We start from the raw sequence: 27,862 nt of genomic DNA, 5'->3' as shown, positions 1-27,862 counted from the left end.
TGAAACAAGAATTTACAACGGTTGCAGTATTGATCCTAAGTAGATATATATATTTTCTTATAAACGGACTGCAGATGTTTATTCAAGCATAATACGCACTGAAAGATAGTTATGAGCATAAAGTATCTTCAATAACGTATAGTAACAAATTATATTTCATATTAAAACAAAAATAAGAAAGAAGGAGGTATGATATTTCATGTGCAACAATATGCTTTATGAAAAATAAAAAATACATTTTCAAATCCTCTTAATGACGAAATAATGAAAAATATGCATTTGCACGAACATCCACAGTCTACTTATAAATATCTTTTATGTTTTTACCATGTTTATACAACGATCTCCAGTTACATAAAATACTGTATCTTTTTCCTGGCTGAATGAAATGAAATTATCCCTAACAATGTTTATGTTGGTTGAAAGTTAGTAACTCCTCAATTTGGATGGAACGCGAAATCAAATTTTATCTGCTAATGAAAATTATAATTTATGTATTTATTACTGTTTTTTCATAACAGTTTTCACAATAGACGAATAAGGTTTTCTCGAGGAAAATAAATTCGAACACGACCTCATGCGAATTATTTTTAATTATACATGAACTGAAAATTTTCAAAGGTAATTCAGTAACACATAATTCAAAATAGATCCAATAATATCGCGTTTGTACTTATTTTCTCTGGGAAAACTCTAATGAAGGTACACCGATAAAAATTGACAATTTTATTTTTATTAGAGGATGACAGATACAGAAATGTTTAAAATATATATTCATATTTAAATCTACGCTTGTGTCAGACTATATTATTCCTCTATTTGAATTTTTACTTTATCGATATTTTTTATTGAATTCTTAAAAAAAACTATTCTGAAAAAATTTTAAATGGAAACCATTTTTAGCAGAATATAAAGTCTCTATATTACATTTATATACTTTACATAAACAATGTATAAACGATGATATTGAGTAATACCAAAAACAAAAATTTCTGGTAAAATTAACTATAGTTTGCAACAGTGAATCGTAGGGGAAATAACTACCTTTGTTTATAGGGAACAACGTTCGAATAGAAAATTACAGATAATTACTCTTCGTACGAAGCTGAAGTATGAAGATTGTGTAACATGTTTCAATCGTAAAACGCCAGGGTGAGAGATATAAAACTCGTTAGGTACATAAAATGCGTGAGAGAAACCTTGAGAAATTATTTAGAAAAATATCTACGCACCTACAATCCTATGAAGAATCATAAATTATGAACGAGGATGAAACATTCTATTCTATACCTTTATTTTATTGAAGATGAGTATTCATATTACTTTTATGAGTGTATTTTTAAATAGTAAAATATTAATAAACTAGGAATCGTAACTGTTATAACCAAAAAAACAAAAATTATGCAGTAATAATTATTTTCTGAGTTAAAATGTTTTTAGTGAGAAATAACGATTATAAGTGACCGAAATTCTTTTTCGTTATCGTTAACCATTATCGACGAGAGAAATTTATTTCGTTTGTAACAATTATTGACGAGGAATATTTATTTCGGTCACTCGTAACAATTATCGACAAAGAATGTTTATTTCATAACATTTTCACTAAAGCGATCCGTTTTATTCTACCACTTTACGTTATTGTTTATCAATAATTTGAACCAAAAGTTATAATATTGGCAATAATAAAACATAAATCGCAACGCACAGCGAAAAATTTATTCTTTCATTGGTTATCGACAACGAAAATAAACTTCATAAACGATGATTGTTTGTAACCTAAACATTTAGAAATCGATGATTTTAATCATTCTATTGTTTTGAGACCATATGATCATTATTCTTAACCTTTCGTTAATGATTTCTTAAATAGAAATTTGTAAGATAACTGTTATTTTTGAACCCTGTGGTAAACTATATAAGTGAAAGTAGTTAAATACGTGTGGTCTAGCTGGAACGAAAAGTCGAAAAAGGTTTAACCTTTAACCGCAAAGGGTCAACCTTTGTGGTCCCCTATCACTGTCGGGACAAAATAATTATAGACTTCTTAAAATAATTAAATCTAGAGATACTGTATTTTTGATACAATTTTTGTGGAACATTTAATTTGTGCTGTATGTGTAGATTATTAATCACCTCAAGAATACTGGGTTGTCTGCTAGCTATTGATTCATAAATTGAATAACTATAGACTTGTCGAACAAAAATGTATCGAACGTTTCTTATGACTAGGTTTATCACCATCTTCGTTCTGAATAATGTTTTCGATTTTATTCACTTGTGCAATGAGTAAAACACTTTTTCAGTTTAGAATTACGGATCTGTTCTTTTCAGATAACTTTTTGAAAAAAATTCTTCTACTTTTACTGATATAAATTCTTGTTACTTTTACTTTCCTAGAAAGAAGACTTCTATTGTTTTTCAAATCGAACTCTATGTTAGGGTTCTAATGCATATGTAATTTTTGCAATATAATTGGTTTATATATAGTTGTAAAAATTTTCTATACATATAATTATTATATAAGAAACACTGGCGATCGACATAATAATGTAAGTCCAGTGTAATTCCTATAAAATATAATATTCGTTTTCTTCCATTCAATATGTACAAATTATTAATATTTTTTTTATTTGGTGTTGAAATATCTAATATTTCTGAAGATGGTGGCAAATCTAATCACCGAAAATGTTCAATACATTTGATTAGCTCAACAAAACTATGGCTTTCCAATTTATTAATCGTCCGGTTCGAATAAATATTTTCAATGTATTTTAAATCGCACATTTAATTAAAACAGTAGAATTTGAAAATGCAGTGAATGGAATCGGAGAACAAATAAAATGGGTTCGCTATATGTATTGTTGCTCGAAAGTTCAATCGAACGCGTAAACATGTGGGAAGATAAAAGGTGCCACTTCCAATTGTTCGTGAATACGAATTCAAAAATGTATTTTTAGTTTTTTCAGTTCCGACAGTAAGTCCATCGATGCACGGCGTTTGACGAAATTGTTAAAAAATTGAAAGAATGAGCGAGGTGTCGAAAATATCGGCATAGTTGCCGCATGCTTCAATCAAATAGTTATTTGACAGTTCGAAAACGATTGCCCATTCATTTTTTATTTTATTTCGTTCGAAAGAAAAACTTTTGTGACGCACATCACATAAATTTTTATAGAAAAGTGACTACATGAGGAAAACTACTCTCAAGTCTAACAAATCTAAAATTGCATTAATTGTATAATTATGCACACTCCGATTACCAATATTGCCATCAAAATTACTTTTTGAAGCATAATATTTCGTATAAATTTCGTCCGGAATATGAGTATCGTTAATCAATACTATCCAAGTATCGATAAAATTATATTCTGACAGCGATCGGAGAACATCGATTACCTAAATTACATTATTTTATTTCTGCTAAGAATTTTGCATCAACCTGAACTTACAAGTAATTGACGACAAAAAATAAAAAAGTCTATAATTTCTTAAGTACATATTTTCTATTACATGGACATACTTACGCCTATTTGAAAATAAAAAGTAAACGTTACGTTCAGACAATTTCTCGAAAACAATTTAATTTTTATTTCATAGATATTTATGGATCGTTTAATAGATAATTAATTTTTTGTAGTCCCAAAAATTTGGATAATTTCCGAAGAAATCGATGTCTTGCCTTCAAAAAACCACCATTTTGTCAATATTGTAGTATTCACACCAATATAAATTACGATTTTAGTGGTTTAACGTGTTTAAGGTGAATAAAACAATCCTAATTGTGACAACCATGAGCAAGTTTTTTAGCACACCATAGGAAATAATCAATAACTTTCCAAGTGACTTAATTTCAAGATAATTGCTGTATATTTTCATGAAAACTGAATTTAGTCTACTCTAATTTTTCTTATATTAACACTATATTTACAAAAACTATCAATTCGATAGGTTTCAGATTCCATATTTAAAGTTTCATAATTCATAAATACTATTTATTAGTAATCTATGTTGAATTTAATTGATGCAGTGATACGAATATATGGGGTGTTTAAAAGTAAGATTCAAGACTCGAAGGGCTTATAGTACTCATCGAACAAAGTAAAGTTGAAACCAATCCTTCGAATATCCTAAGAACATTCGAGACCATAAGTTGTTTCATAATACATTATACGCAAATAGAAGTATTAACTCAAAAGTACATTTATTCTAGGTTGTCAACATAAGAGTATTACTAATATCGTCAAAGATTTCTTACTCCTCGTGATGAGTACTACAAACCAACCAAATCTCAGACCTTACTTTTTAAACACCCTGAATGTCTCGATTAAAAGAAAACCCGCATTTAAACATAACCGTCAACGTAACGGGTTTCGATAAAAATATGTGCAGTCAATATCCGTGAGACTAGTGCTAAATCATACCGATCACTCAAGAAATTGTGCTTCGAATAAAAATGTAACCCCTAAGTGGGTAAACTATTCTCTTTTATCTCCGTTGGAGCATTTTGTGCGCTATTTTATTTAAATTTTTGGGAAAAATTCCGTGCGCCCGTGCTCGTTAAATCCCTCGCTTCGCCGTGGAATTCAACGTAAATAATAATAACTGTGTACAACTCACTTGGCTTATCCAGATCAGATAACTCCACCTGCGAATACACCGTGGCAATCCCCAGCACGAACACCATGGTCGTAGTTGCGACACTCCACTGGCACCTCCACCACATTTTGTCTCCCTTTCGCGCACTGCACACACCGTCTAACCCTCGACGTTGCCTCGACCGACCCAACCCCCTGCCGTCGCTCTTTCAGCGGTTACCTAGACTTACGACCGTCGTGAACCGGCACTAATTGCAGCCGGTGATGCTGCTGCCGATGCAGTCGGTGTTGTTGTTGTTGCTGTTGCCGATGTTGCTGCCGTTGGCGGTACTGCATTGCGCCGTCGTCGACATCGTTTCGCCGCTTCTGTGTCCTACCCGGTGATATCGTCGTTTCGGGAACGACCACTTGCTACCTGATCGCTTTAACTGCTCCTAGACGATTCAACGATAATCGTCCCTCCGGTTGGCAGCGCGGCTGTTTTCGACGATTCGATGCCCCAATCCTTGCGTCGATCGCAAGCACCTCCTGAGGCTCGTTCTAATTACGACGTCAGGTAAGAGAACTGTCGACTGTACCTCAATTAATCCCGTTACGCGAGATTAATCATGAAAGAAAGCACCTTCCGGAGATAGACTCTAGGTACTTCGCCCTGCGATTATTTCTAGCGACTGGCGTTAACTTCCACAGACACTTCCAAGCGTGTACGTTCACACCTCGACGGTTAATTGTTTGGGACGATTGTGCGATACAGACAGTGAAACATTTTGGAAATTACAACACACGCGTCCTACTCGAGTTCAACATCAATGACAATTGATCCGCGTTGGATCACGACGAACGTTGTTGCACACGCACGAGAACACTGACTTCTTACGAATACGATTGACAAACTGCCCTCTGAACGGGGTGACGTTGAACATCCGATATTTTTCAGTAGAAAACGCACGACTCCTTGGGGTGGACGTTGCACCCGTTCGAACTTAACTCGGCCACAAGCAACGCTCCGAACAGAGCTCCAGTTTACTGCACCACTAGTTCCGAATGAACTTACCGGTTTGACCCTATCTCACGACTCGTTACTCGCTCCTCCGGGGGAGCATGCACCGAAGGATACGCAGAATGATCATCCGCGGTGGACCAACGGTCGAAGTAATTAAATTTTCGCGTGTCGACGTTAATCAGTCAACGTGATTAGGCCCGGTATCGTAATTATTTTCCAGTCCGCCACCAACGGCGGTTAAGACGCATGCACTCTCGGTAAATTATTCAACGACACGGAATTCCACTTTTTTCACTCGCCAAGTCAGGGGAGGATAGCGGTTCGATTGCATTCGCGTGCACCAAGCCGCAAGCACGTGTGTGGCCGCCCTCGGGATCCGCGAACCGAGTCACGCACGATTAACAGACTGTCTTCGACGTCGAGCGAAGATGCGAACACCTTGTCAAGCGTATTCACCACGATACGACGTACATCCCCCGAAACTGGAGGATCCTCTATCATTTCAGCCCGCACTGGTGATCGATCGTAACGGACGGATCATCGATCGGCGAACGCGTATAGCGATACGTAATAAATCGCATAAAAAGAAACGACGCTGTTACGATTTGATTTTAATTCATGGATCGTTCGGAGCACCGTAATTACGATCGAAATCCAACCGACAACAAACCCCCCGCATAATAAAGCCACGTCGAGTCCTAACCCGTGGCGGCTCGGTACTGAAACCATCGAGTACGCGAAGAACCGCCGCGAGTCGCTTCGGCTATCTTCGCGAACGCTCGTCCAACGTCGGGCACGCTCGCTCTGTCCGTCTCTATCCGACGCAGCATTCGGTTCTCGTCGCTGGAACCGCGTCTACCTTTGCTTTCTATCTGTTTTCTACGAATGCGAGTCTTGCCTTTACCTCTCGCTTTCTCCGACGCGCACACCGCGCGGAGATCACTATGATTTACTGGCGCGGCTAATGAGTCGCTATAATCGTTGCGGCGCAGGCACCGTGCGTGCACGGAGAATTTTCAAAGGATCGACGAGCCGCGAGCAGACAGCGACTCGGACAGCGTCGGGTATCCCCCGCCCCTCTTGTTTTAATAAAGGGCGCGATATACCAACGGAACATTTCGCATTCTGGCAGAACCATTTTCGGGAAGGTCCGTTTTTATTAGAGCAGCCAACACAGAATGCGATGACCGAGCGAGAATTCTTGGAAACGATCGCGTTACGTAAGGCGTACAGATCGTTTCTTAGCTTGCTCGACGCTAACGGGTTGTGAAATTAATAATACGTTTTTATGGGACGATGATCGTAATTTTACCGTTCCGCAATACTGCGTAAATTAGTTAATGTTTTACGATCGGATCGCTTCGAAGGTGTTTTTGGGACTGTCCAAAATGAAGTACGCATTTTATTTGTTCGATTTTCATCCGGATTTGATCTGGGAGCTTACGATTTCTTTCGAATGGAATAGCCTGCAATTATACGCGAACTTTTTTATTACGAAAATACTGTATATGAAACATTTCGCGCAGGACAACAACCGTCGAATTGAAGCATCGATCATTTTAAAATATTTTTTGTAGGTTCCAGATGAGCTACAGAAAAATAGGGATAGACAAAATATCAAAATCTGTAAGATGTACAAAAATTAGGAAGTAATAAGGTACTCATGCACCAGAGAAAGTTCCCATTAAAACTTTGCCTTACAATATCGAATTGCACTCGTAGTAAAAATAATTTACGGTTTATATTATTGCATTCCATTTGATATAGGTTTCTAGTCTTGGTTGTCTTCCAATCGATTGACCAAAACATATTGGACATTTGCTTTGTCACGTGACATTAAAATAAATGTAACTCAGTGAAAAGTCCCGAAATAGTATTTGAACTAAAATATTATTATTTGCTCGTTTATACTGAAGGTGGTTTGCGTCATTTTTTTACAAACACAGGAAGTTGTGTCCACAAATTATTGTAGATGAGTTCAGAAACAAAAGAAACAACGATAAAGGAAAGATAAATTATTATTGAATGTTGTCAAGATGGAACATTTCTAGGAAAATAAATAGAATTTAAGAAAGTATTAAGACAGAAAATTAAGCATTTCCATTTACACTACAAAACTATATTTTGTCACAGACTAAAAATACTTTATGCGAAGCGTAACTATTTTGGAGAAAAATTGTTTTTTTTTAATAACTCGAATAAAAACGAAGTTTTTGTAGATCCACTTGAGAATAAAGACGGAAACATGTTACTGTCACGTCACATGACTGCACGTCGCCCTCAGAAACGTAAGCGCGAGTTACAGCTGTTTTTAAACTGCTCGAAGGCACGCTGCTCCCATCAACTACGTATGTTGCGAGTCGTAAACGATGAAAAAAACGTCCGTCGAAAAACTAAGAATGTATATTAGGATATTCCAGAAAATATTGGACGTTTCAAAATTTTATAGCGTTAAATCATAACTACGACAGTAAAGTATTTCAAGCATGATGGTCTATATTTTTCTGTCATGATTCTGAAAACAATTGTACTGCCCTGCAACGCTATGTTCATTCTTTGAATATAAAAAAAACTAAATATATGCGTTCAATATTGTCGCCGCGACTAAATCATTTCCGGCTAAAAAAGAAGTCGGATCAAGATTAATCTGAATTTTCGTTACGGGATCGAATCCATCGTTTCCTTTCCAACGATAGCAGCAAATTTTTGATTATGTCGTATTTTGTTTTAAAAATATTGGAAACGATCGCAAGATATATTTTCGTAATTGTTGGTTTGTCTCTTTCAAAAAGAAAAAGTTTTCTTTCAATTATAGAAACCATCGACGTGCAGCCGTGTCCCTTCCTTGGTTTATTTAAACAATGAATAGGACCAATTGGGTCTGTGGGTACGTGACGAATTTTTCGTCCCTGACCTTTCTTCATTTTAGTAGTTTCTTACGAACTGAACAGACGTGCCCTTCCAAGTGTTTCAAATAAAGACAAAGTTCGGTTTAAAAAATATTTAAACTATATGTTTTATTTTTATTGCACCACCTATTTCCAATAGTAATTGGTACAGGAAAAGACTTGCAATAATGTATTAATATAAAAAAGCAAACATATTGAAACCGTGTAATACTTATTGGGGTACCCTAATATGAAATGTCATAATTACAGAGATGAGATTATTCGGGAAACAAAGGAAAACTACATATTAACAGAGACGAAATCTCAAAATAATTCTTTTGTGTTGTTTGCTCGAACCCATTGATGTCGAATTTAATATATCCATTAAATAAATATAATTATATTTGATTAGGAAGAAAAGTAACTTTTAACCATTTTGTTTGTACCGTTGGACGTATACGCTGATAAACGCGTTCCAAGAAAAAAAATACAACTAAACGGCTTTCGAAATTTAAACGTATAATGACACGATGCACAGCAAAATTGCATCGAAAAATGATTCCCATAAATATCTGGTCCAGCGACGTTTAGATCCAATTCAAATTTAACCGATACAAACGAACGCGAGCGTTTAATCTTCGTAATTCCGTGATAAGCGTTATCGTTTGAAACTCACTCGAAAGGAAGTGTGTTCGATACACAAAATGCATTTCACTCCACGGTCCGTGTAACTTTAAATGCCCCGCTACAAATTTAAGCACGCGGTATTCGGAACGAGGTTAATGAGCATCACGAAGCATATGTTCCAATTGGGAGGGAGACTCTTATTTGCGTCATAAACATGTTCATGAAAACTGATAGTTCGTGTATAGCTGGTGCACGCGCGAGATAACACCCCTCGAAACTTCATGACTATGAGAACTCTCTGCGATCGCGATAAATTCCAGCTTTCGTGTTTCCGTCGCTATCGGGAATCGCCAGCAAATCACTTCCTAATCCTCATCGAGTAGGTATCTCCGAAGGTACCGTCCCTAAATCCCCTGTGAACGTTCGAGAACATTCTCGGCTTAGTTACGTGTGTATCGTTGTTACCCCAGCTTTTGCGATGTAACGTCTAACACTGTGCAATTTTCTAAGTTAAAATCGTTTTGGTACGATTCGACTAAACAAACGAACAATTAAACCGGTAATGCCACTATTCCTAAACTGTCCCTCCAGGTTCAACACTCAACTTCACGCGTTTCGTGGTACGTGCATCGCCCAGTTGTTTCGTGGTACAGCGAAACAGAATACTGAAAAGCAGCCCAGAATTCAAATTTCACGATCAGGTACTAATTAAAACCCTACTAGCAAACAATATTAATTGGTCTTTCTATCAATACCACATAAGATGTGGTAAAATTTTCTTTTAATCTACAAAGCGTTCTGCATTTTTCCGTAGACACTTCAGCAGTGTGTTCTACAAGTAAAAATAAGACTAAAGTCTTGTTTACTAAACAAACAAATTTACTAACATTTTGTTTAAAGAGAGCAACTGCTAGTTGAGGCACAACAAAATATTTTTAACATAGAATTATGTGGATAACTTAAACATTTCTTTATCAGAGGTTAGCTTCTATTGTTTATCTTGGGTGCTGAACTATTCTTTCTTCGATGCTAAATTTTTGGTATCATAAAATTTTGAACTATCGTTTAAGTTTATGTTCAATAAATTGCAAAGAAACTCATAATACAGAATGCTTGCAAAAGATTGATTTTATTTTATTATAAATTTTTTTTCTTATTTTAATGTAATCTGAATCCTGAATCTCAACCGAGTTTCACAGTTCATATTTTCCTTATATCTTCTTAATAAATCATTTATCGATTTTTTATTATATAACATTATAGTCTTAGTTTTCTTGTAGAATACACTGCTGAAATGTGTACAGAAAAATGCGGAACATCCTGTATTTATTAAACACCATATCTGTTATTGCGACGAATACCTATAACGTTTAAAGTGTTTGATATACAATCATATTTTGCCTGTTTATGTATATTTATTTTCAAATTTAGTTAAGAATAGATTTATTTATTTATACATTAAAACTTAACTTTATAATTTATATCAAAAACTGTAGCTTATGTATAGATATACAAAATTATGTGTTGACTTTTGTCAATTCAAGAACTATTGTGAATTATTTAATACATTGTACAATGAGGCTGAGTAATAAATACTGGTAAAAAATATGAAGTTTTCAAATCTGCATGAAAATTGGTATACGAGGGGTTTAAGTTGAAAATTCGAAATAATAAATCCAATGTAACAAAGTTGCACTGTGTTGCTGTGAAAAATTCACAACTTAGTTAAGTCGCCGCGAAATTGTAGACAAAGTTTTTTTTCGAATGTTTTGAAACTTTTGCTGCGGCAATTGACGTAAAAGAAGTGGATTCAGAATTTTTCATCCTATCGGAAGATGAAAGTGCAAGTTAAACTTGCAGTGACGCTGAATAATTTATTACATTGAGTGCTAAGCGAGCTTTTCATACTTTTCCATTCACGTCGAACTTTTCTGAGGCATTCTAGATTATTTTCGAAATTTATTCAAATTGTTGTATAGAAACTAATAACATCCGATACTTCCACGATGTACTCATTTTAAGGTAAATAATATTAATGTTATTCTAAAGTTTTCGAATATTAAGGTTAGTTTATGAAAAAATATATTAAAGTACTGCGAAGAAACAAAGATGCAGTACATCAAACAATTTTTATGTGTTCTTCAATATAAAGTATTTGTTTTATTTTATCGTATTCTATATGCGTCTCTTTAATGATAAATCTTTTAAACATACCTATTTGCTTTTTTCTAAGTTGCATTTTATACATTGCATCTTATTAATAATAAAGAATTTTAAAATCGTGCAAGTATTATTGATGTAGTTGTATGTATTTGTCATTTGATTTTGTCGCGAGTATTGATCAATGTAATTTTTCTGATGAAAATAAGTCAAAACAGTACTTGGTTACATATACATATGTATTTCTAATTACACGGAAAGAAAAAAGTAGAAATTATATGCGTAACATATAAAAACAGTCTAAAAGAGGTGTTTCAATTAATTCTCATTTGGAAAGGCTCACCATTGATTATATTTTCATAAAAGTCTAATGAAACATACATATAAAAATTTTCATTTTGCATTAATGCAGCGCTTTCGAAACTTTTTAGGAGACTCCGTACTAAAGAAGAAATATAAATAGAAGAATCATGACTTGTTCACGATTGGCTGAATCTGTTCAGCTGCGTTCATATAAAACAATTACTACTATCTGCATTTTCAATAAATATAATACAACAAACCAATGAACTTCAGCAACCTATCTCTGTTTGTATTAATAGATTCGTATTTTCTTTCTCATCCACTTTGCATATCGTATGCATTAATTCTCGGACACGTTTCAATGTGGGAAAATTCGATCGTCTTCGAATTTCATAAAGCGCGGTGAAAACTAATCGCGCGGAATCACGAACCGAACGGTGTCGGTTTTAACGTAGTTTTTAAAAAGTCCCAATGCCTGTCGAGATCAAATTGTAATCAGAGACTACGATCGACATGTACGTGCACTGATCCGTGTGTCGACCGCGTGTTTGGACTGCGTGTCAGGATCGACGATAATTTATCTACATCGGAGTGACTGTACCGTGCGTTTTCTCATTTGTGTTTTTAATTTGTAAACTGTGCGGTCGCTGTTTGGTTTCAATTTTCGTTCGAACATGGAAAATTGCTTTTCCCTACGGCGGAAAAGGCATGCAATTATACGCACGATAAAAGATTCAAAGGTAAAACAACTTTAAATATTCAGAAGGAATCCTTTATGATTTCGACGTCGAAATTAATGCGTTATTGATTATTAATTTTTTTTTTTATTATCCTTATTCAATACAAAATGATAATACGGTTTACGATAAAATTGTTCTGTAGTAATTACAATAAAATTACGAAATGAGAGAAAAGATAATGCTATTTTAGAGATAACGTCGATGAGATTAATTTAACTAGAAACACGAATATAAAATATGCAAAATGCATTTTAAATGTGAACTATAACTACTGGTTTAAAACATATTTGGATAATTATTATAGAAGTAAAGAAATTTATTTAAATGGATTTCGAGAAACGTATTTAAAAATGATTATAAATAGGTTCAACGTACACAGATGCTACGTACATGCATGTAAAGGGTCGTTTTATTATATTTTATATTTGATACGTTACAGATAAATGCAACATTATTTAATTTTTCAACGGCGCTTATCGTTAAATACCAGCGCTACTCAACCTTTTAATACGTATAAGCTACTTTTATAAAACATATTATCCCGTAATCTACTCATCCATACAATATTAAAATTTGATTTTAACCTTTATTAAACGTACAAACAGCGAAATGATAATTACAAAAATATGAACAAATGAATAGGAATAAAATAAATGTCAAAATTACAAACATAAATCTGACAATGGGATTTCAATAAAATAAGTATTAATATCTGTATTTAAACAGAAAGCAATTAAAAATATTAATTATATTTTGACGTTGCACCAACTTGAAAATCTTTTGATCTTTGGAATTATGAAAGGAAACAGATAATTTTAAACGTTAATTAAAACGAACAATCACTTCTGATTTCTGACTTCGTGATACTTATTGTTAGTTTGCAAATTCTAATGTCACTTAATTTTTCTTATAACTTTTCTTATAATTTTTTCTTTTCTTATAACTTCATCAATTATAGGTAAACACCGTTGAGTTATTACAGAAAAATAGGTTTACTCTTCAAATTTTTTTACATTAATATTTAACAATTGAATCTGGTAAATGGCTTCCGTTATTTTTCTTACCGAGACGTACTTTTCCAGCACATTTTTCAGGACCGTTTAAAGAGCATCTTGCCATATTATGTCGCGTTCGTATCTAATGTTGTCCATTAACTTTGTCAGAGTTTCTAGTTTATTGACATAAACTTTTCCTTCAAGGTAGCCTCAAAGATAGAAATCTGAAGCGTGTAAATTAAGGAAACGCGATATCCAAGCAAAGTCTCCATAACGAGTCTGTTTTTTTTCAAAATAAAATTGCACTACCTGTGCACGTTTTTAACTGGTATATTTCTGTACGTTGAACGAAACTTTCTTGCCCCTATTCCAATTTGAACCATAACTCATACTTCATTTTACTTGCTTTTATCTGCATCGTTGATATTGCAACGATATTATCAGTAAATTGCCAACACTTCATCGACACTTGTCGCTATGTGTTTACGCCAAATTGAATACAATATTATCAATATGTATTAAACAATTTTGTCAATATAATTCTAGATTAAAATTATTAATTTTCCTGTTTAATTTATTGGTTGAAATAAGACTAAAGAGAACAAGAAGTTGCAGGTATTTTAGTAAAGTAACTAAGTTATTCATACATTCTCGGTTAACGAAGTATTGCTCTCTTGTACGCCTTGTTAGGTTAAACGATCATCATTTATTATTATATTCTACACATCTGTTCCATGTGCTTTACAAACGGATTTCGCCGGTGTTCTAGCAGATTCTGTTCAGCTTGTACTTGCATGAGTATGCAAAATACCTGTATCATTGGCTTGTGATGTAGGCCTCATTAATCTTACAAAGGAGAAGCAGTTCCGTTATGCCACTAATTGACAATGATTATTCATTACGCGAAATCCATTGGCTTCGTAACGAAGTTTTAATCCTTAGCTTAAACTCGATGCAATAGTGCACGCATTAATCACCGCGTTCACTGTCACGATATAATGTTCGAAGATTAATGCTGTTATTTGAAAGTAGAAATTCGTCATGGACAATATTTCTGCTAACAAGGGGAAAGTGCAACAGTATCATTCGTATAAAACTTGCTGAAGGAAGTAATCTTGATATCAACTTCACCCTTTATCGTAATGCATGCATATATTTTTATCTATTTCATTGTAACATTTGCAAATAGGCATGTTAAATAAAGTTTTATTTTCTTTAATTTTTCTTTACGTAGAAAAATAAATACGGCTCTATTAAACTTCAATTACCTTTTGCAACTATAATTCTATATTAAAAGTACATCGTGTGTAGAAAAAAATGATTATATGTAGATAAATAGATATAGAGCATATATGATTAGGTGTAACCATATATGCAATGATGTAATACAAATTTAAACGCTCACTATCGTACATGACTATGACTAATCATACGTGGTGCTATATATAACAATATATGGAATTGCAAATTTTTGAATAATATCATATATGAACTTTTGATCATAAAGATGCGTCTATAATTATAATATATTACGAATTACTGTACAATTTTTTTGTAATATTAACACAATCTCCGCTATTTGGGAAATTGTGTAGCACAATTGTTAGCCTTCACCAAGTGTGTCATAATATAAAAATGGTTGGAAAGCACTGTTGTGTATTAGCACTCGTATATTTACTTTGTTCAAAGTATCTTCGAACTTACAAATGCATACTGTAAACGACTTTTCTTTCCGCCATGATATTCCTCTTGAACATCACGAAATGTAAACCGAAACCAACGTATGAACCGTACAAATAATTCGTGAAACGTTTGATTCAGCGGACGGCTATTAAAAACCCCGTCGAAGTGGTCACGTGTCGGATTATCCAAGCATAACGCCACTTGAACGCGTATTCGAAGACGCTGGACGCGCTGGTAATCGACAGCCGCCATTGAGAATCTTCTCGTGAACAGCTCAGAGTGTGTCTGGCACTATTTAGTACAGGCAGCGTGTTGGATCAACGATATTTTACATCGAGCACAGAACCCGCTTTCATGGCGTTTCCAGGGAATTGGAATCTGACACCACGTCATACATCATGGTACACCGTCGAACACCCAGACTGTTAACCCGAAGCACAAGTTGCATACGATGTTACAGGCCCTCCCGGTCTGTTCTACAGCTCGTCGAATAAACTATGAAACCTGTCAGTCACATCGTATCCCCCTACGTTGACACTTTGTTGCCAAGATTTTAACGATTATCTCAAACACAAAAATACCTACGGCTTTTGAGAGTGATTTTCTCTAGTTATTTGGATGTAACGCGGTTAAGCAAGATCTAGATTCAGGACTCTTTCTATCATTTTGGGTTAAATAAACTGTTCTCTTTTATTATTTTTCGCGACAAATATTGGTCACTTAATGACTAAATTCAAGCATATTCCATTTCTATGTACGCCAATAAACATGTGCAAATAATATGAATCATTGTAATTTGTCGTATTATTTTCAGAGATCTAGGAACATAAAAGGTTCCACGAATTATAATCAAATAGATTATATTGTAAAGTGTTTCTTTAATAACAAATTATAATGATAATATTATTTTTGGTCTCGTGAAGAAAAGCATTAACGTATTTTCTTCTACTTGTTTTTGGTAATCGACCAAAAAGTTTTCCTTTTTAAAAATCGGTTTTCATAGTTAGTCTTTTCATCTGTTAACTTTTGATTAACATTTGACATAATTTTCCCTCCCCTTTTTCTAACCTGATGTATATCTTAAGAACTCTTCAGAAAATGTCAAACAAATTTTACCTACAAATATATTTAAATAAGATTTTATTTGTGACTACATCAATAGTTATAATTTTGCCGCTAAATCCAGTAAATTCATCGTCCAAACGTGGGGTTTATTCCTGGTTTAGCAAAGAAATTCTTTTAGACAGTTATTTTTACAAAATGATAACAGACAATGAAACAAAATCGACTATGCTGTGCTTATTTCAATACCATCTCAAGTTATTTAAAAGCAGTAATCATCTGTACCACGTTACAATATTAAAATTAAAATATCATCTAAACTAATGATTTTTCGTCGAACATAACTTAATAATTTTTTGCAGGAAATAACGAGTTACGTTCATTAGAGCATTGAAAATTATACGATCCCATTTAAGAAAACCTGTTATACGGCAGAAAAAAACTAATTACGCCAAGCTACGCCCTCCTTGAAGTTCATTTAAATCGTTCGTTTTCCCCTATATGCCCCTACCAAGCTCAAAAACCTGCAAGATACATTCGTCCAAAGTCGAGGAACTCGATTTACCAGGCATACTTTTTCCCAGTAGCTAATTAATGGCTGCCAATATTTCTACCATGCAGCAGCACACTCTTCGTTTGCACCTACAAACTAAACTTCTGCAAAGATATCAGCTTGAATAATGGTTTCCGCTTCTTCTCGCACCGACTCGCACTGTATCACAATAATACCTTTCTCTTGGCTAATAAAAGAAAACTTATCCTCGGTGGCCTTTATCCGGCGAAACAAAATCACCAAAAGAACATTCCCGCAGTGTTCGATCATAAGCGCGTTATTAATCACTTAACAAAATCTTACGGCAGCATTGTTATCGTTATCGTCGAAATCGATCGGACAAATGGAAAACGGTGTGTTCGTAAGTTTGTTCCGGTCGAATGGGAGGGGAAAAGGCTCGCTAAGTGGAGGGCGAGAAACACTGGATGGCCCGTAACAGTTAACGGTGGTTTAGGATGGTCAGGATGTAACGTAAAAGGGGGTGAAGAAGAACTGTGTGGAAATTTATGTTAGTGTTTACGCCGAGCGGATGGCGCTTTCGGCGAAACGCCGACGGGGAATAGTTATTACGATTACGATACCGAAGAGCAAGCTTCCGTTTCTGAAGCAGATTTTGTCCTTTTCCTCCTCTTCCGTGACGTGGTCTGGTTTCCTTATTCTTCCTTTTTCCCATTCTTATTATCCTCCTTTCGTGCTTCTTCTCGGTCCATCCCAGATTCCCACCCCCTTCTGGTTACCTTCCTTTCTTCTTTATTTCGTTTCTCTCATTCCGGATGTTCAATTTTGTTTTTCATTCACCGACGGTCCTCGTGGATACAAGAGTTTCCAGCTGGTAAAAATCTCGCGAGATTAAGAGGGCGTGCGGGAAATCTGATGTATAATTCGTTGTGAAAAAGAAAAGGGTAAAGCTGGCAGTTTCTATTTTGTACGTTAATATAATTTATATGACGATTTTACCGCTGCACGAGGTACTAATGGCTGATGCATTAGGCCCTCTTGAATGTAAGTAGACCTTTAAGCGGTGGAAAATTATTTAAAATATTCGCTGAAAATTCGTTTCCGTTCCGTACGTTAATGGTAAAAACATCGAATAACGTTTCTTTCTGTTTTATTTACAAGACGATACGTACTGTTGCGAAAGAAAGTCTAATTAAGATATTCCGTAGCGAAATTATCATCGCACGAATACAAACAGTACACACGGTAAATAAAATATTTGGAACATTGGGAAAGAGAATATTTTTCAATGACCATTACTCTTCGTACAATATCTGCAACTTTTAGACCGCAATCAAGTGAAGCATAGAAACGACCGCGCCTAATGGAATTTTACGGGTTCCCCATTTTCAAGTCCGGAAGTTTTTTAATTTAGCATTTAATGCTCCAGAAGTTCTACTCTGCTTGCATCGATCATCTTAACTCACCATTTTCAGACGAATTGACGCAATGAATTTTCACTCTAACAGGAAGAAATCAAGGAAGTTTCCCGTGGCCGATTTTGTTCCAATAAATTCAACCTCACTGCTGCTGGGTATGTAAAATAATTTTTCTTTGCCCATAGCATACCAATAAACTTTTACCATCCACGTATATGAAATTCAGTCGTCTATTTATTCAAGTAAATTTATGTTTCATCTTTAATTTAATTTTAGAAAAGTGTAAAGATAATAATAGAAATACACCTAAATTATATCTAGAACATCAATACTGAATACATAATTAAATAAATTGAATTCTGTAAAATGACACACCTCTCAATTAACTCATTAGATACGTTAATAATTTAATTAGGTATACGTGCAAAAGAAAATGTACATAAATAAAGTAAATGCAATTAAAATACAAAACATTTTCTTTATAACTTCAGGGTACTAGTTTCATTAAATTTTTCTCAGTTTTTCTGTTCTTTAAAGTCTTTTAACTTTTCCTCTTTTCTCTTTCTTTCTTAATGTGAAGTTGCTCGAAAATTACTAGAAATTATTTTTCTAATTCAAGACTCTAATATTTGATCATTTATGTACACGTTACTAACATAAATATCTTAAGAATATTCTTTATTTTTTAACATAAAACTCTCATGAGAAATTATTCAATTTAAAGTATCATTTTTCATCTCAAAAAGGAAAAACAATTGGAAGAAAACGAATATATTATGAATTTAATTTATTTTGTATATTATAAATATAAAATATAAAAGTGATCATTAAAATATAGATGTGTTTTATTCTGCATATTCTGATATCTGGAATATGCAGAATAAAGCATATCTCTATTTTAATGATCACTTTTATATTTGAAAAACATATGTATGTATTTCAACAAAATACTCTAAAATTGTATTCAAATAGAATATGCAGAATGTGGGTTATATGTACGGGATATAATTTTCAAAATGTAATGGCCGATACTTAATAAATAATAGTTTTGTATATGTTTCATACATGCCGCTGCATATGACTCGCATTTATGTTTCGAGATGTCACAATCGTTCAGTCGTGCGGTCGAAGAGGGAATCGATTACTTTTTACAATGGATGTCATGGATTTCGATAAAATTGAAATATGACGTAGTCCATGTCAAATTCGACGGGGGAGGGGAATTAAATAATAATTTATTGAGTTGAAATTTGTTAAAAAAGTACGAAACGTTGCTTTTTTGCGATTTGACATATTTGGGCGATAACTGATTGTAGAAATAAATTATTAACTCTGAAACTATCAATCGTACTGAGCAGATATTACTTTTGTTTCCATCGAGAAACATTTGCCTTTCGGACTAAATTTTTTTTTCGACAGTAAAGGCAATCAATGTGAAAATTATAATCATATTTTTATGAAATCCCATTTAAAATAATATTGATGACTTTGAAATTTCGTAAAAGACGTCCTTAAGAACAATTTTTTGTGTTTTATTAACTATAACATCTGTCTTTTCGAATCAAGCATTTGGTTCATTTTCTCTATTGACAAAAGTAGGCAAGTTATTCAGGTAATTTAAACATATAAACATATAAAATTCTGTAAAAAAATCCACATAATATTTTAAATTAAACTTAGTTTTACAAGGATTGCGTTGTATTTTAATTTCACTGAAATCCACAACATCGAATGCAAAATGTGATTCATTTGGCGGAGAATAACTCATAATAATTCTGCACACATATGACGTGTAGTTATCAAGTACCTAAGCACGCGAGATCAAGACGCGTGACTAAAAGGAGAATAAGTAGCGTGAACTTAGCACTTAAATAGTTACTATATGGCAATGTAAGCAAACAAAGCAGAAAAGAAATTATAAATATACGTCATAATTTAAATCCTATTTTACATAGCAAATTTACATAGTTTACATATTTATATAATCTATCTATTATAAATGATATTTCTGAATTTAGTGATCAAGGTTTAACAGCATGATTTTCTCATCATAAGGATGAGAAAGAATTAGAAGAACATAGACTCAAAGACATTTTCGATTTATAATCGAATCTATAACAGATTTTCATAAAGATACTTTGTTAACGTCTTCAAAAATATGAGTCACTTTCGATGTTGTATTATTAGAAAAACATTAAAACTGTGATAAAGTATTCATAATTAAATTATCTCATCTATACACCAAATCGTCATAAGATTGAGAGAATGTCAATTTCAATGTTTATGTATTGCAAATAAAATAATTCGTTCTTGAAGAAATTAAAGAAACTGTCTCAAATGATTTGCTTCGACGACCGTGCATAAGCACCTAGCGTTGACGTTTCATGAACGATCGAAGACGTTCAGAAGTGTCTGAATAGTGTAATACTGACTGTCAGAATGTCATGGCTTCTCTCAATCACGTTGTCACAAAATTACACCAACTACATCTTGCAGCTGCTCGCACAGAACGAGCCTTGTTATCTGCGTCCCGCGATCGATAATGACTCAGCAAGTAATGAGTTACCGAAGCAAAAAGTATGAAACTTTATAAATTTTTACTGTACCTTTCAAGATTGCTTTAATCGGATGGTTGAGATTCTTGTAAATAAATGTGATAAAAAACGTATCTACATTTGAATGAATTTCAGTTTGAAAATTACAAAAAATAGAACAAATATAAACGTTCCATGGCAAGAAAAATTTCCTTATCAAAGTTCAGTGACAAAATATCGTAAACGCTTGGTAATGATTTTAAATAATCGATAACGATTGGTGATGATTTTAGTAACAAAATACGGGTGACGGTTTTTTTTCGAAAGCAACTATTAAAGGAATACACGTTATTTTTATTCGGAAAATGTCAATTGGTTAACAGTATTAACTTGATAAAAGATACAAATATGCATAGACTTCATTAAATTTTCAAATTCCTTCCGATATATGTATAGAAGTGTGCACTAGTATTTTTTCGCGGACTGGTATACTGTGAAACCTTGCATATAAAGTTCCAAATGCATTAGCGACGTCTTTTTTTATTTAGATTCGGCTTTTCTCAGGATACAATTCTGTTGCGCTTTTGGAGTTCGAAATTAGAATTCGTTTCTATTCCATTGCAATTCATGACCTATTTCTTTGCATTCTCTTGTGAATTTCTCTCTCCTATTACTGATCTTGGTGATTGTGTAACTGCTGATATAAGATAAGAATCCTCTGTTTAGTCTTGTTGGTCTTCGTGTATTTATTGTTACATTTGCTCTTTCTTGCAGTAATTTTTCACATAAGTAATATTAATCTGTGTCGTGTCTGACCTTTCTGAGTATAATGATCCTTTAACTCCGAATAAAAGTAGCTACGAAGCCCGATTAGAAGAATCAAATCTCAAAATAAGTAATCATTGCTTCGAGAATTAACTAACCTCGATTATTGCACAAGAAGAGACGATCCACTAAGTAACAAGTAAGGTTAATAACGCTATGCATGAACCATAAGTAGTAGGGATATGCTGGATTGGATCAGTTACATCGACTATTGCAGGAATGTTCAGCTCTAATTTCGTGCAATAAATGAACTATTGTATTACAAATAAATAATTGTACACATTCTTATTTTTTGAAGAATTTGAATCACTTCATTCTCACAGGCAAAATTAACTCCCAAAGACTTAACGGATTGGCTTGATTTGACAGTGAAGTTTCAAATATTAATTTTAGTTTTAGTTAGCTAAAGTAGTTTTCCTGGAAATAACAATGGATTTAAAAATAGTGTAAATCGAAGGTAAGTTATTCGCAGACCCGATGTAATGAAATTCCACGTAACGGACGATCGACATTTTTATTTATAAGCTGAATCTCGACTGTCGATCGTGCGAAATACTGAAGGAACTTAAAGATTGTTCTGTTCGTTTTTCGTGAATCGTGGAACGCGGCAAAGGATCTAACGGTGAAATAAGAAGAGCCGCGAGATGCCGCGATCGCCAGTTGAAAAACGTGTTCGAGCAACGATAATGGACGACGCGGGTCGTGCTACGAATATTACTGGCGTTCGCGCGAACCTTTTCGCATCTGCATTGCACCTGCACCGCGCCATGGGAACCCATGGACGGGCCACGTATTATGCAGATGACTCGTGGTCCGAGAAACGAAAGTGACGCGACCCATTCTTTCTTTATATCTCTCTGCTCGTCGATCTTTATACCGAGCTGACAAAAAGAACAGAGATCACGGTGGCCTGAAAGGCTTTTACACCTATAACCAAACCCCACCTGTAACACGCAACTTTGAGAACAAGGTTTCAATATAAAACGATTTAATAAACGCGCAGAATCTTCGTGTAGCATGGATTTTCCATAACAATGTTTCGCAGGTGTTTGAATGTAGTTCGCGGACGATTTTTTGCGAATATACAGGGTGTTTCGTTACATTTACGATAAAAATAGATTTGAAACAAAAATAAGAGAAAAAGTGTATACAGGGTGTTCGGTTACCCCTGGGAAAAATTTTAATGGGGGATTCTAAAGACCAAAATAAGACGAAAATCAAGAATATCAATTTATTGATGGAGACTCCGTTAAAAAGTTATAAGAATTAAATTCAAAAATGTCAAATCGTTCTGGAGAAATTATTTTTGGTTGTAGGGGTCAATTATAAGCATTTTTGGTGAATAGACATATCCCTGAAATCCTACCCACTTTTGAGAAAAAAAATCGGATAAGTGTTGAAATTTTTTGGCAGAAAAGAAAATTTTTCAAATCGTTTTAAAAAAATTTTTTTCGTTTGCGAGAGTCGATCGCAATCATTTTTGGTCATTACACATACCCCCGAAATCCTATGCATTTTCGAGAAAAAAATTCCTGACCGAAAATCTAATGTGATGCCAGAAATTATTCCCCAAAATTTCATATGAATCTTTAAAACATCATAACTCCTGAACGGATTGGACGATTTTAACGTTTAAAAAAGCAAACTACGCGTATTTTGGTGGAGAATATGAACAAATTGCAAAAATATTCGAAAAGTTGATCCTTGACCCCGTGAACTGAGAAAAACCCAATAAAAATGGTCCAATTTTCAAACAGCCATAACTCCTACAATAGTGAGTATATTTCAATGAAACTTTTTTCTGAAGTAGAGCTCATGGGTACCCACAAAAAAGTATTAGACAACTTTTCTGTAGGGCGTCAAATAAAATCATGAAAAATGGAAAACTAATTTTTAAGGAAAATCGACGGGGGGTAGGTGCCTAATTTTTCGACGAAAAAAAAAAATTTCAAATAGTTCTAAAAAAAATATTTCTGGTTGGAGGGGTCAATTACAATCATTTTTGGTGAACAGTCATGTCCCCGATATCCTACTCATTTCCCAGAAAAAAATTCGAGAAGATGTGAAATTTTTCGACAAAATGAATAAATTTCAAATCGTTTTGAAAAAATTATTTTCGATTGCGGGCATCAATTACAATAATTTTTTATGAATAGACCTATCCCCGAAATCCTACCCACTTTCTAGAAAAAAATTCAGTACATGTGGAATTTTAAATGTTAATAACTTTTTAACGAAATCTCCATCAACAAATTAGTATTCTTGATTTTCATCTTCTTTTGGCCTCTAGAATCTCCCATTAAAATTTTTCCCAGGGGTGGCCGAACACCCTGTATAAACAACTGTCTTATTTAACTTTGTTTACGAGTTATAGAGCATTTTGTATTATAGTAATTTTTAAATATTAGGATACAAGAGTATAGGTTTATGTCTTTATATCTGAATCGTTTATCTATGAAATTAATTTATTCTTTTTGCATGTGATGAGTAATTTATTAAAATTATAAAATTATGTTCGAGTTAATAATAACTGAAGAGACATATCATTATCTTGTTACAATAATATTCAAACACATTTAAGAAAACAGAGATTTGAACGTCTTAAATAACAATGAAAATCGCCTTAACCCCTTAACGTTCATGCTCGAGTTTAACTGCTTTGAAAAACGATATTTGTTTAATCTAACGATTTAAGGAATGATAATATTTGTTTTCCTTCAAATTATACATTAGATACAACATTGTATTTAACAAAAACCGCATTTTTAGAAACAAATCCAATAAAGAAAACTGATCATTCTTGGTTAATCCGAAAAATATGAGCGTTAAGGGGTTAATAAGAAAATAGCCTTAACCTTGTACCATGACCAGTCGCTTTTAAGACGTACCTTAAACCTTTTAGCATATTAGAAATTTTTTTTTAAATCGAGACTTGTACGTTCCCATTCTTCTTGAAATTTTTTTTACCTCAGTTTTGGAATTTATAGAATACTTTTTAACGAACTTGTTTATTAATTTAAAAATTCTTGAAAACGTCTATCGTCTTTTTGTCAACACGATTGTATCTCTTTTATTACGCATCTGTGAACGTTTTGCAGTGTATTTTCTGTTTTTAAATGTTTTAAAGCAAACAGTATTTTCTATTTGAGATATTCTCCACTCGTAATTTTCTCGTTATAAACAAGGAGCTTAATATACACAGCTCCATAAGTAAAAGTCCAATGGTTACGTTACTTTATTTCCATGGCCGACCTAGCCAGAATATTCGTTTTTTAGAAAACCTCTTACAGATTTACAGAAGTTTCATCATGCATGATGTTGGAAAAATAAATTCGTTTTCAAGGGGCAAATGCATGAAGAAGCCCTGATATTGATACTGTTTATAAACTCGAAAATAACAAAGACTAGTCTTTGAAATAATCAAATGTATCCGTAAAATATCACTTTACATTCTTGACTTATTGTTTTGACTTTTGATGACACAATTTTTTTATTCAGTGCAATGATGCAAATTTAATATATAAATTTTTTAATTTAACTATACATTTTGTCTTATCATTCCGTACATTAAAATGTCAAGACACGATCGTTTAAAACACAGTATTTTGTTTCTTTCAAATGTCTCGAAAACTAAAAACAAACTCAATATGTTGCTCCAGACAACATACTTTACGTCAAGGCCTTCATTCTTCAAAATTTTCATACTTTTTCAGGCAAACTGGTGAGAAGAATCAATTTGTTCGAAAACAAAATACATAATTACATTTAAAATATACAGTTAAGGACAAAAGTAAGTGGACAGATGATGAAAAAGGATATCAATGAAATTTAAATACTATAACGTCATAATTACAGGTTTGAGATTTATTTAACATTTATCTTTATTTAGAATAACATTTAAATAACATTTAAAATAAAGATTAATTATCGGTGCAAACCGAAATTAAGATAAATCAACCAATTTCAGAGAGACAAAAGTGAGTGGACACTCAGTTGATATTGCGAGACAAGAAATGAATACAAGCATTATACGAAGGTCGTGTTTACACACAGCGGCATCGAACAAATTTTCCAATACTTGTTTAGAATTTACACAAGTAAGATTGAGTGTTAAAGACTATAAAAATGTCAAAAACAGCAGAAATTTCGTATCAAATCTGTAATTTAATTCTTTCGAACTGTTATAATAAGTTAAGTTATCGTGTTATGGCCCAGAAGTATAAAGTATCAAAGAGTACAATAGAAAAAAAACATTTAGTGCATAATGCTGTAGAGAATTTAAGATACTGTGGACGAAAACGTTGTACTACCACACATGAAGACTGTTGAATTGTTTGAGGATCTCGACGAGAGTCAACGATCTCCTCACAGCAGATTTTAAATGCAGCAGGTTTTGACGTGTCGACAAAAACAATAAAACGAAGGTTGCACGAGGTGGGACTACAATCTTGTAGGGCAAGGCGTAAACCTCATTAATAAAAAGAACATGAAAAAACGTTTAGCTTTTGCTAAAAAGTATGCTAATATGTCGATATCGTTCTGGAAAAAGATAGTATGGTGTGATGAATCGAAATTTGAAGTGCGACAATTGAAGAAAAAGCAAAATGTCTGGAGAAAGAAAAATCGTTTCGAAATCAAATCGAAATACAAGAAATCATTTATCACACCAACAGTTTTTGGAAGTAGTTCATTAATGGTATGGGGTTGTTTTTCATGGCACGTGATTGGAGCCTTAGTACCAATTGCTGGTATTATGAATGCTGATAAGTATATAAACATAATCAACGAAAATTTGGAAGAAGCAACAATAAAAATGAATTTGAAAGAAGAATTTATTTTTCAACAGGACAATGATCCAAATCATGTTGCCAAATATAGTATGGAACGTTTTAGTGATTTAGAGATTAGGTTACTTGAATGGCCAACACAAAGTCCTGACTTGAATCCAAGTATCCATGATACCAAACTTCCTTTGGACAAGCAAATGAGTAAAATGGAATTTTGTAATAATTTAAAATCAGCATTGGACAGTATTGACAAAGATTACATAGAAAATCTTGTAAACAGTATGCTGCAACGACTAGAGGCCGTAATTGCGGCAAAAAATGGCAATACTAAATAATAATTAGTAGTTATTGGTAGTATCCACTTACTTCTGTCTCTCTGTAATTGTTTGATTTTTTGTTTAAACAAATAATCTATATACTGTGAGGATGAATATTAAATAAAGCTTAAACATATAATTACAATCCTATATTGATTAAATTTCATTGATATCCTTTTTCATCATCTGTCCACTTACTTTAGTCCCTGACTGTGTAATATTTCTCCTCTATGAATTTTCGTATTTCTGCTTAGAAAGGAAATAAAATTGACCCCAGTTTCTAGGACATCATTCATAAAAAAATTGAAGATTGTAGTATTACAAGTTGTTCGATACATAGTAAATTAGTATTACTGGTAACATCGCCGGTTTACGCAATGTCTGATTTTATAGTACATCGTTGAGGCTTTCGTATTGAAATGAACATATAAGTCGACTCGACGGTATCTTATCGGCGTATACATCCATAATGAAGGCTCGGGTCGAGAACGCGAACGCGACCGCTCTTTCGTAGCGAGAATAGAAGCCCGCAATATACTTGTAAAGTAGACAACATCCGTTGGATCAACATAATAAAGGCCAAAAGAGAATCGAGGAAAAGGCAGGAGTGGAAACAGAGTAGGAAAAGAGAAAGAACAAGAGGAGATATCTTTCACTATAGATTCTACGGATACCGAGTTCACCGGTGGCTTCCAGGCCACTCTTCTCCTGAGGCTTTCCCCTTAACGAGGAACGACTTGTCCTCGTTACCACGTTCAGAAAACACAGTTCAAGGGGAACCAAAGGGGGAAAGATGTTTCTTTTGATCCGAAGGATTCACACAGCCCTAGGGAGAATTAGTTTCGTATAATGTGATTCTCTGCAAAGATCGTTGCTATAGTCCCTATCGTACTAAAGGGGTTTTCTATTCTAGAATACTAAAAAAACCGTTTCATTACGAACTTCTTACTCGAACACGTCGATATTAATTTTTTCAAATTTTTCACATTTATTTACATGTATTTCAAACAATCCTTTGAATTCCTTTCCATTTTTGAAATTCTCTAATTATTTCTCAGAAACAAAGACATGCCATAGTTTCGTATTTAGCATAGTTATTATTATGATTGGGACAATATGCACAGCAAAAATATAGAAATTTGTCGAAATGATAATATTTTTAATTAATAATATATATGTGTTTCTAAATTTTCTGTGAAAGTTTGCATTCGTCGAGATCAACGTTCCATGATCTGAATTATAATGCTTTGCACAACATTGTTACACAAAAAGTATGTCCAGAAATATCGCTGGAAAATGTGAATCACGAAGAGAAAGCAGATCGAAAGATGTGCACAGAATCGTCAAAACCACTTCAATACACTGCGTTCCGAAGTCGAAATTGAAGTACAATGTCAATAAGTCTGGGATTGTT

General features: G+C 33.6%; 1 protein-coding gene across 1 annotated transcript in view; it reads right to left on the bottom strand.

Moving 5' to 3' along the window:
- LOC143350298 (neural cell adhesion molecule 1) overlaps window positions 1-6,302 on the bottom strand; it is a 320,246-nt gene extending 313,944 nt beyond the window's left edge. The window contains exon 1 of the mRNA XM_076782311.1: window positions 4,618-6,302. Within this exon, the coding sequence (XP_076638426.1) occupies window positions 4,618-4,723 (106 nt within the window). The 5' untranslated portion in view covers window positions 4,724-6,302. The remainder of the gene's footprint in view (window positions 1-4,617) is intronic.
- Window positions 6,303-27,862: the final 21,560 nt, after the last annotated feature.

This window comes from Colletes latitarsis, chromosome 14 (genome assembly GCF_051014445.1).
Source record: "Colletes latitarsis isolate SP2378_abdomen chromosome 14, iyColLati1, whole genome shotgun sequence".
Lineage (NCBI taxonomy): Eukaryota > Metazoa > Arthropoda > Insecta > Hymenoptera > Colletidae > Colletes > Colletes latitarsis.
Note: the sequence above shows the minus strand (reverse complement) of the source record. Positions and strands in the feature narration are given on the sequence as shown.